This window comes from Mercenaria mercenaria, chromosome 17 (assembly GCF_021730395.1).
Source record: "Mercenaria mercenaria strain notata chromosome 17, MADL_Memer_1, whole genome shotgun sequence".
In the NCBI taxonomy this organism is placed as follows: domain Eukaryota; kingdom Metazoa; phylum Mollusca; class Bivalvia; order Venerida; family Veneridae; genus Mercenaria; species Mercenaria mercenaria.
This window is the reverse complement of record NC_069377.1, coordinates 15,319,925-15,331,921: the sequence shown is the minus strand read 5'-3', so window position 1 is coordinate 15,331,921 and position 11,997 is coordinate 15,319,925. Positions and strand designations below refer to the sequence as shown.

Below are 11,997 nucleotides of genomic sequence, written 5' to 3'. Positions count from 1 at the left end.
TATTCGATATTCTGAATATGAATAATGACAAGTGTATGTTAAAATATTTACAAACAAAATGAATAAAATAAATGAATATATGTAAACAAACCAGAGCAGTTTTCCTGCAGTGTTTCAGGGTGTTATTGAATCATTGACACAAGAACGCAACGGCTGTTACAACATCTTAAACAGTGGATCAATCATGGCCATCTGGCACTTGGTACGTAATAATCAATTTTACCACACGATTCGTTTCAGGAAATAGTTTTAAAGTGACACATTTATACTTATCTACGAAAAAATATGGAATGGATAAGGTTTGAAAAACATTACACATTTTGTAATGCCATAAGCAAATATTTTGTTTAGTTTACACACTGAATTACATGCGTGGATAATAATACATACTCTTGTGCGACTATAATTTGTGTATTGAGTATTCAATATTTTAATACACCAGCAATATATCCTTGTTAGTTCTTTTTAGCATACAAGTTTAACTTGTTTCAAAGGGTTATTACAAGCTTAAGACACTACCGTTGATGTCGATTACAGTTACACTACATCTGTTGTTATAATTACATTTTTCTTGTATTCTGATTTCAGCTGGATAGCGCTACTGCAGCCAGTAATAATGTCGCTTTTTATGGTCATTTTTCGCCAGCAATGGCTTGGTCCGCAGCTGCAAAATAAGAACACTTACGCCATACCAAGTACTGATATCGAAAACATTCAAGATAAATTAAAACATTTGGAAGAAAACACATTATCAGGTAAAGACATAAATGGAATAGAGGAATCTATTTCTGAGCTTTACAAATCAATTGGAGCACTGCGAGAGCAAACTGAGAAATATTTACTACACGATGGAGCGAAAAACAGCTGTGACGGTATTTATTGACAAACTCTTATATACAAATAAATACATAGCACATTTGAAAATATTTGTACCGAAATATTTTGTTTATGCTTTTAAATGTATTTTAAGCTCTGCTGGTTTGAAATATGTAAAATACTCTTTTAAGTGTATTTTGCTGATCTACTTGAAAAAGCAATCTTATAATGCCTCATACATCAATATAGACTTGTCTAAAACCTTTAAACAACCAATCTGAGCACGTATTAAAATCTCTTCTGTCTCCCTATAACTTCCGTTTGACCAGACAACAACGAAATAGGACTTAATAGCTCGTACATCTAACCCACACTTACATCAAAAGTGCATATTTTGTACTGTAAAAACAAGACAGTTAGACAAGTTTTGCATTCTTACATGTATATTTGACCTTCACATCATAGAACTATTTTCATGAAATACGTTCATATATATTATCTACAGACCTAATTTACATTCATGAATATTAAGATAACTTGTAAGCCATAAAACAACCACAAAATAGTATGTTCTAAATATTATCAAATGAAATCTAAGTTTTAATCGCATTGAATTGCTTCAATTTATACGAAAAATCATTACAATTACTTTTTTTCTGAAATTTCAGGAAGCAGAACGAACTTAGGCATCGTTGCCCTTGCTCTCATTCAGCTGTTAACTGTCGTCTGCTTGGCAGTTTTGTGGCGGAAAATAATGAAAGTTCAAGTACAAATGGATAGTTCACAGCCGTTGAAAATAAACAATAATTTGAAAGCATCGGCAAAATAAATGGTTTAATAGTCTTTAACTTTAGCGATAGATTTACGTTAAGATTTGATAAATATATGCTTTATACCGCTTTTTATTACTTTTGTTCAGCTAGACATAATAAGTTTTAGACGTGTATATTTGTCTTATTTCATTTTACCTAAATTCATTTGAAGCGGGTGGCAATATTGGTGGCTGAGGCCGAATTTGCAATTGCTTTTCTGTTAAGATTTTTATTATCATGCTTTTAAACTCTGTAAATATATTTAGTATACATTAATGCATTAACGTGTGTGAACTTGAAATATTCAATTCGTAATTCAGATATGATGAAAACTAAAAAAATCGTTTAACTTTCAAAGTTTTGAGAAAACTAAAACAAATCTACATGACTTCTTTTCAAGTATTTCGAATTATTTTTCTTGAAAAATGAATTTATTGTAGATTTTAAGGCGTTCTTAAATGTATCTCTTTGAAAGGTTAATATTATCATATAAAGGTACAGAGATACTTTGTTAAAGATCCTCTACAGAATAATTGAATTTATTTGTGTTTCCACGATGGTATATATTATATATAATCATAATTTGAATGGAAAAATGAGAAATACATGTATCTTTAGTTACACATTGACATAAGCATATATTACAACAAAAGAATAGGTTTGATGTCTTAACATTTGTCGCACTAAGAACAACATTTGATGTATTTAGTCAAGTTTACACCACATTATGTTTCAACAATGTAAGACATTTATCTATCTTAAAGTTTGTTTTTTTTTAAACTTTTGTAAAAAGAGATTGACTGAATAAATTCACAGACACTTGGGGTTCGGACCCCCACACATCCCATTCTCCACCGCTCCTGGTTAAGTTTAGCCAATATTTTTTTAGCATTTTACCATGTATTGAGCATAGGTGACGATCATAAAACGCATTTTGTAACATTTCAGCGTGTTTTAAAAAATGTACTTTTTACCATCAATGCTCTCAAAATTACAAGATTTGAAACATCGCACGAACACTAGGGAAACAATAGCCAATTAAACTTTTAAATGAACCCCTATCAATGAATCACTGGTATCAATCGACAGGTCTGTTGCCATTCTTTCAAATAACACTAGTCCCGACAACAGTCATTTATATTCCGTCGAGAAATCAATAAATATTATAAATCAATCAATCTAAATTTTATGGAACACTTCCTTGCGAATTGATCCCTACTTTGACCTGCGCATATCGTTGCCGGGTACCAAAATTAATACCTTTTCGACTGCATTATACCGGATTATCGCTTCAGCAAGTGTTACACGAGGTTTGTTTACATAAAGAAGTGATGATCTGGTTTAACATAGTTGTAAGAGTATTAATTTTGGTACCAGGTTTATGACATGCGCTACACAAAGCGAGGGACCAGCGCAAGCAAGTGTTCCCATTGTTCGTGCGATGTTTCAAATCTTGTAATATTGAGAGCATTGATGGTAAAAAATACATTTTTTAAAAACGCGCTGAAATGTTACAAAATGCGTTTTATGATCGTCACCTATGCTCAATACATGGTAAAAAACTAGAAAATATTGGCTAAACTTAACCAGGGACGGAGGAGAATGGGGTGGGTGGGGGTCCGAACCCCAAGTGTCTGTGAATAAATTAGCAGACGATGTTGTGAAAACAAATTAATTCAAGAAGAGACTAAATTGTCCGCTTGCTGTCTTGTGGTATAGCTGTATTACTGTATTATCAGTATGATTTTCATGAAGTTTATGTGAGGGAAAAAGTAGGTCACTAGGTTGAGGTGGGTCTTAACGGTATACCATATTAATTCGGCAAACATCATCTTGTTCACGAAGTCAGTTTTCCAAACATGTTTGTATTGCTTCTGTTTGTAGTCTGATGATTGACCAACGTTAAACCTTCAAGAGTAGGCAATAGTCTCCCTTGTTTGCATATTCTCCGTACCGTACCGTTCTTCCTTCACCATTAACACACGTATGCGGGCGGGTATGGACCGTCAATTTCCGAAATGGCTTATTTGTAGTCCACAAATTTATGTTTAACAGGCATCGACTGGCGAAAAGATTTCATTAATGTTCTTTGTTATAAATACTGTAGATAAATGACAAAAGTATATACACCAAACTCGTAATATACAAATTTGATATTTGTTAGATATGTTTAATTGATTGTGTCATAATGCTAAAAGATCATTTTAATGAGAAACACCAAAGGAATATCGAATTTTGCAAATGAATGTGTTAACAGGGAGACAACTACATTGCTCTAAACAGGGATGTTACTGATCAGGGGCTTCACACTCTAGCTCAGTAAATATCGAAACTTCAAAAATAACATGAAACATACAGAGCCAAAAAATCAAACCTATATTTTGGTTGTATTTCAGCAATATTTAGAACAAAATATTTCAATAGTTACACACTGATGAAACGTTGGTTAGCAATAAAATGGGATAACGTTTGCATTTTATATCGTATTTATATATTATTTAATATGTCATATAAAATTATATACTTATTCCAAGACTCGCTCTAGTGTTTCATTTGAAGAATATTATAACTGCATTTCAAATGTCTTTGCTGCATTTTCATTTAAAGAACCACTGTTTCAAACGCAAAATGGCTCCCTTTTCATATTTTTTTCATGTGGAAAAATCCCCTTTCCTTGCATCTCAGGTAAAATTTACTATTTTACGCCTGTTTTTCCTGTCATATTTTAAATTATAAAAATGCCTTTCATGCATTTTCATTTAAAGAATGTACTTTTTCAAATAACACTCTAAGACTTCCTATTCGTACTTTTGTATTCACAGAATGTCCATATATCAATTGTTTCTAATATAGTATACTCTAGTCCATTATGATATTTTTCATTTAAAGAATATACTGCTTCAAATGCTTTGCTCCCTTTCAAGCTTTACCCGAAATATATGAGCCGTGCCATGGGAAAACCAACATAGTGGGTGTGCGACCAGCATAGATCCAGACCAGCCTGCGCATCCGCGCAGTCTTGTCAGGCTCCATGCTGTTCGCTTTTAAAGCCTATTGTAATTGGAGAAACTGTTAGCGAACAGCATGGATCCTGACCAGACTGCGCGGATGCGCAGGCTGGTCTGGATCCATGCTGGTCGCACACCCACTATGTTGGTTTTCCCATGGCACGGCTCATATTGTTTTTCATTTTAAGCTTCGTAATATTTCGACACTGTTATAAAGAGCAACCAACTGGTTTTGCATTTAAGCTTTCAACACTCTTTTTTGTATTTCGCTTTCTGCATTTTCGTGTCTTTTCAAAGATTAATTTTCAATTGTCATGGCAAGAAAAGAAAATTTTGCAAAATTATAACGTTTTAGCATGTTGGTTTTAACAATATATTGAGTATGAAAATAAAGTTGGACTAATGTACGATTGTGTTCAATTATCATTATACAGTCGTAATAATTTTCTTTGAGAGAGTTTTCAACACTGAGGAATACTTAAACTAATTTATTTATACATACGTTACACAGTTAAAATATATCTATAATATATTTATAATAAAATGCCGAACAACAAATTCGTTTAAGAAATAAGTAAAATTGAATATCGTCATAAAACTCTCGCTGTCGTGAGTACTGTTGTAAGCACATTGCAATATATGTGTGACACCGGCACAAAGGTGGAATATATAATCATTTTCAGTTATCACTTAAGGATGTAGGAACGATTTTTTTCTAACATTAAGAATTTTTTCATACTCTGTGAGCTTGAAGAACAATAGTTTCCAAGACAAACAAGAGAAGAAAAAATACAGGTCACCGAACTCGTTTTAATTTTATAGGGCATTTTCTTCACCCACTGTTTAAGCATTTCTGAAATTTTGTAAAATGTTAAACATGGTGGAACTTTATAAAACATAAAATATCCAACTTAATGTTATAGGGATTTCAGGGCTTACAGGTTAATATGAATACAAGGTATTATATAAGCATAAACGTCACTGACAAATCTCTTTCATTTTTACATGTTGACATAATTACCCCGCCCACTTTATTTTCAATGGAAAAAAATACTTAGATCTTCAAAAAAATGTCTGACGTTAAGATTTTTTAAAATATTCTGCAGCTATAATGACACACTAAAATGCTTCAAAATGGAAAGAAGAAAAGTTTGGGTCACAGTGCATCTAAGGGATTTATTAAGAAAAAAACTGTTAAAAACTGTTGAATTTTGATATGTTTGGTTCTTTTTGTTTAAATTTATATTTCTAGATAATAAAAAATGCTATCTTGAAATTTTTTATTTCAATTATAGCTTATCATTATATGTATCAGTCAGGAAAAAAAACAACAACAAAAAAAACCCAAATATGATCTACTTTAATAGATATTTGAAATTACCTACACCTACCCCATTGTAAATCTTACATCATTTTTAGGCAAATGCCAGCCAGAAATCAGGGTGAAAATATTTTTTTCGCAAAAGGTAGAATATATTTGGTTAAATGGTATTTAATTATTTAGCATTAATTTTTGGCAGCACATTTGTTAGTAAGCAATATTCGAAGAAACATTTTTCAAAATGGCGTATATCCTGAAAAAAAAACGCTCGTACATCCTGGTTGATTTTGTTTGAGAGGAGTATGGTCTCCTTCGACACAGGTTTACACTAAAAGTCTAATGAAGTATTTGATGACCTATAAATTGAAATGATCAGATTTTTTGTACCATTAATAGAGAAGTAATCCATAGACGAGTTTTCAATCTGTTTTGAAAATTATTAACGAAATACAGCTCTTTTGTCAACAAATGACTTCCTTAATTGCTTATCTTTTTAAATTTGTCATTACCTTTTGTTTTACTGATTCTGGAACATTGTTTGTTTTGTAATTTGATAAATCCAATATGCATGTAACATATGTATAACTCATCCAGAGTCTTCGTAAACTGAAAGATGTGTGTAGGTCATCTTTTTATGAACAAACATGCATTCAGATACTATAATCCTGGTTTGTTATTTCGCCCAGTCGGCTTGCGTGGTAGACTTCTTCACACGTCTTCAATCTTGTAACGCGCTGAATATCCCACTGATCCACGACTGCCTGAATCTTTGCAAGCTCTAGAGGGATGGAACCGCATCATGTATAATGTACTGGCATCCGTCCTTGAATAAATGTGAAATTAAGTAGATGTCTTTGAAAGAAAGTAGATTTTCAGTAATTGAGTTGAATTAGTGTTTGTGGTTCCCTCCACATAAAAAGAGCCGGCAAGTTCTCCCGATAGGCGTGCGTCATGTGGCACACGTATTGGCGAATGGTGGCCGCCGATGCCGGAAATGGGTGTACAATGATTGCTGTTGTTGAGGAAAATGTCAAGTATTGTCTAAAAGTGTTTCAGTATTCAGTGTTTTAAACAAATTTACTGAATTGACTCAAGAAGAAGTGAAAAAAGCTCATCAATGAACTGAATACTACGTCTTCAGAGTTTGATATTTTGCCAACACGTATTCTGTAATCACATGTAGATGAACTTCTCTCTAGTATCACTAAATTGGTGAGTCTCTCATTACAACAAGGTGTTTTCCCTGTGAAATACAAACAAGCAGTTGTTAAACGCAGGTCTTGAACTAGAGCTTTCCAATTATCGTCCTGTAAGTAATTTATCATTTCTATCAAAACATATTGAGAAAACTGTTCTTTACAGATTAAACAAACATGTAAATCAAAACAGTCTTTTGCCTAAGAACCAGTCTGCATATAGGAAGTACCACTCCTGTGAATCTGCGCTGCTTCGGTTGGTCAATGATCTTCTAAGTGTTATGCAGAAAAAGGAAGTTACGGCCCTTATTGCGATTGACTTAAGTGTGGCATTTGACACTGTGGACCACGACATTCTTCTAGATGTCCTAAAAGCACAATATGGTGTCTGTGATACCATCTAAGGCCTCGTACTTGTAAGATTAATATCAACAATGTATATTCATCAGACCGCCATCTTGAATGCAGTGTGCCCCAAGGCAGTTGCCTTGGTCCTTGGCTGTATCTCACCTATGCTGGAACCCCTTTTGATGTCAGTCCAAAATCCATATCAGTCTACGGTTTTGCTGATGATCATATAGCAAATAAAAGCTTTCGTCCTACATCTGTTTCCGTAGAATCACAAGCGATCGGAGACCTTGAAAGGTGCGCAGTTACAATCAATGACTGGATGAATAGAAACAAACTGAAAATGAACACTTCCAAAACTGAATTTATTATGTTTGGTAGCAGACCTCAATTGAACAAATGGTTAACAAATTCCATTAACATTGCTGGTGATGATGTCAAACGTGAAAGCACAATTAGATATCTCGGTGCATTTCTTGATGAAACCTTGAACTTTAAAGATCATGTAAATCGCAAATGTCGTACAGCCATGTTGAATTATCTACGAATTAAGAACATCCGAAAATATTTAACAAAAGCAGCCACTGAAATTCTAATGTTTTCTCTTGAATATTGCAATGTTTTGCTATATGGTGTAGTTAACTTTGAGGTGCGTAAGATGCAATTTATTCAAAACATGTGCACAAAAATTGTTCTTAACTGGAGGAAATTTGACAGTTCTAAACAAGCACTGTATCTCTTGCATTGGTTGCCAGTGAAAGCAAGAATTGAGTTCAAGATACTTTCTTTCATGTACAGCTGTCACACTGGCAGAGCACCTACGTATTTAACAGAATTGCTTACAGAGTATATTCCTAGTAGACAACAGAAAATTCTGAATGTCATTATGTTGTTCCATACAAGTGCAAAACATTTAATGATAGAAGTTTCTGTTCTGTTGGTCCAAATCTTTGGAAGGAACTGCCATTAGAACTACACAAAAGTAAATCATTTGACACAAAAAAAATCACTGTATTTCAGAGATTTCGTGGCATTGTTTTAAATTTTTTAATAATGTTTATTATGCGAAAACAGCAGGTGATAGTTTTTAAATTTTTGTAAAAGGTTTTTCATTTAAACATTTATATTTCCAAGGGATGGGTGTGTGTGTGTGGGGGGGGGGGGGGGGCGAATTGAACCTCTATATGCAGCCCGCCTGGGCGTACCATGTGATGCGTTAACCACTGGTATTCGCAATAAGGGTAAAATGACCTCAAGGGGAGGTGTGCGGTCATGACTGTTTGTTAAAATAAGGCTGTTATCATTATCATTATTGTCGTTATTATTATTATTATTATTATTATGTACAACGCCATTGAATATGTCATTGTATAAAAATAGGCGTTTAATCAAATTATCAGTTTCAGTTTATGCCAAGGAAAATGTTTTTTTTTTCATTTTGTTATTCGAGAATGATTGGTTTAAACATATTTTATTCGTCTATATACATCTACATGAGAACATATTGAACACAACAAAAATGACAAGGATTAAGCTGAAAGCAAATTAATGCTTATTGAAGCTTTTTCCAAGCTTATTCGAGAATGATCGAACGTCTCTTACTATATAAAAGAGATTTAGAGTTGATACGGTTTTTCCAGAGAAGTTAATTGGATTTCAATCTGATCGGAATATTATTTGATGACTTTTGCACATAGCGGTCATTCGCATTGAAACACTTGACCTCGTAAAGTGTTTTTGATAAACCTCTATGCTGACATTTAAGCTACAAATTCGCCGGCGGAACAATAATTTTTAGAACTCTTATTTACATACAGTTTTCCTATGTCTCTGAGGAAAAACAAATGAGTGAAAGACAAATATTGAACAAGTGTAATTTCAAAGCATTCACTCACTATTTTTTACTATTATTAATGTTTCTAAAAGGGTATGGCTTGAGACAGGTCAATTTCTTGTTTTCTTTCTTTTTTTTTAACTGTCAGATTTTCACTATTATATAGTTCAAAGTATGAAAATCACAATATCAACCCATAGCCATTGTAAAGGCATAGTAAGAGACCGATCGATATAGTATTAATTATTATTATTACTGCATACTGCTTCTTAAACGTCAATGTTTTTCTACATTGACATATCGGGCGTGTGACCTCATTTGTAACGTCATTTTAATGTCGTCGCACTGTAAATTTTATTTACGTTGACATATTCTATTTTACTAGGGCATAAGAACAAAATGTATATCGTTTTCAAGTGTAAAAGTGTATGGTGTGTAATAAATGCATTGAGAATATTGCAGTCTCATTCTTTCGCAAACAGATCTAATATTGAGCTCAAAATATCACATCTGAATATTCGTGCAAATTTCTTCATTCAAATTTATTAATATAAAAGAACATATATTTCACACATCAGCCAATTACTGTCGACTTCTGACGCTACATCAGTGTCTAGGGAAATTTGTCATGACGAAAACGCTGCATCTATAGAAAGAGTAATTTAACGCATATATGCATTGCAGTAATTTGTTATTTCATGCTTGGGAAAGATTCTTATTTGTGAAATTTTCTTAACAATGAGCATAACATAGTGGAAAATATTTCGTTTTTGATGCCAGTACAGATAAGCATCCGATGGGACAGTCGCATAATAGAAAAAACGGAGTAGGTCATAAGTCTCCCGTTTTATTTAATACATGAAATTAGAGAACATTTAGATAAGTAGATCCATAACTTGCAATTATCACCGTATTTTAACAAGATTCTACTTACCTAAATTTAAAATGTGAAATTGAACCATGCAAATATTCTCTATTGAAAGTAATGGCATATCCTATACTACAACTATTTGGTCATACAAGTTATGAATAAAAGACTTATGCTTTGTTTCCAAACACAAAATTTATCGAACTTGTTTGTCAGTAGGTTAAGCATGATTTTGTCGTCATCGAAACAACATCCTAATTTCGCCAATGATATTTACACCGTAAACTAAAACAGTTATATTTGAACATTCAAAATAAACTCGAAACTTTTTTATTCCGTTTCGTTAATAAACACACCATTAACAGCATATAGGGCATTTACAGATGAGTTTTCCTAAACCTGTAGATCTTCCATCTTTATTTCATCAGACCAACTACAAATTAGCCCAGTATGTTTTATATGTATTGTATGTATCGATGTAGTACAAAAATTCATTGAAATTGTTAAAGACTGTATTGCTTTTAAAAATAAACCTGGAATATTTAGGTAGAATGTGTTTCAATTAAAAATAGCTAGCGATTCATGTGTAATTTGCCTATGCTATTCTGTCGTTCATTTCGCATGAACACCAAAAAAAGTTTCTTATATTTACATTGTATTTCCCGTTCATTTGTAAACACGTTTATATTATAAATTGTACACATTATATTGTATTTAACATATAAATCAGCTTCCCGGCCATTCTGTTCACCGGACGGAACAACTTCAACGCCATCTAAAGAACGTTCTCCCTGCCCATACGCGTACATCATCAAAACAGCGGTCCGTTATCACTAAGCAGCGTTGACTTGCAGACAGTAGTTCAAGGTGGTTGAAACTAATATTTACCTATTATGTGCCTAGTGTAACGTACGTATTGGTTCTTTTTGCCTCACAAATGGGACATTATAGTTTATTTAATCTTGTTAGGTTAAACATCGCACCGGTGACTTTCCAGCAATGATGGTACAGGAAGACCCCTGGTCCCCCTCCATGCATTATTTCATCGCAGACGGGCACCTGGGTAGAATCACCGTTCTTCCGTAAGCCAGCTTGACTGCTTGCTCAGATAAAGCATTCAACGCCTCGAGTGAGTGGCAAGTGATTCAAGGTCAGCGACCTTAAACACTCGGTTGCGGGGACATTAGAAACATTTGAAACATCATGCAGTTACAATCAGTGATCAATCAAACAACTTTCCAAAAACACATAAAAACACTAAATACCATTGTCATCAGTTACATAATATATATCTTACATCTTCTGAGAACAAAACTATTCTTTTTAAAAATTTCAACTTAAGGTATTAGAGCACTAATAGTAATGTTTACAAAATGGCCTTTGCTTGGTATATTCTGAAAGGTAATCGTGTTTTGCACTATTTTGCAAGTTTTAAACAACTTCTACCGTGCCGTTTTTTATAAATTTTGTATAACTTATGGTATCTCCTCAAGCTTAAGTACAGGCAAATTTCAAAGTGATAGCCACTATCCAAAATGTTTGCTGAGAACTCATTTTACCATTAATTTTAATAAAAGAAACATCAAACTATTGGTAAACAATTATAAAACACAAAATAAAAATGTCAATATCATTTTTTCTATGGTGCCTCAAGTAAACGGATTTAATGAGACAGACTTCATACTTCAACATTGAAAAAATAAGGCCGAATGCTGTGTTTCTGTTTTGAATTTTGCTTACTCCATTTAAAAATAACCTTAGGGCAGACGTAAAACCTACCTAAATTTCTTCCAC

The 11,997-nt window shown here is 33.2% G+C and overlaps 1 protein-coding gene across 2 annotated transcripts; it reads left to right on the top strand.

Annotated features, from left to right (window-relative positions):
- Nucleotides 1–206: 206 nt before the first annotated feature.
- Nucleotides 207–3,124, top strand: LOC128550154 (uncharacterized). 2 transcript variants are annotated; one of them, XM_053528600.1, is made up of 3 exons: nucleotides 207–299; nucleotides 589–755; nucleotides 1,485–3,124. In XM_053528600.1, the coding sequence occupies exons 1-3, from the start codon at nucleotides 286–288 to the stop codon at nucleotides 1,643–1,645; spliced, it is 342 nt and encodes a 113-aa protein (XP_053384575.1). In that variant the 5' UTR covers nucleotides 207–285; the 3' UTR covers nucleotides 1,646–3,124. The 2 variants fall into 2 exon arrangements, with proteins under 2 accessions (XP_053384575.1, XP_053384574.1); XM_053528599.1 differs by having other exon boundaries at nucleotides 589–872; nucleotides 1,485–3,122.
- Nucleotides 3,125–11,997: the final 8,873 nt, after the last annotated feature.

Bases quoted from the DNA above. Each gene is read 5' to 3' on its own strand.
- LOC128550154 (XM_053528599.1), top strand. The intron at 873-1,484 runs GTATTTATTGAC...CTGAAATTTCAG, and splicing joins AGCGAAAAACAGCTGTGACG to GAAGCAGAACGAACTTAGGC.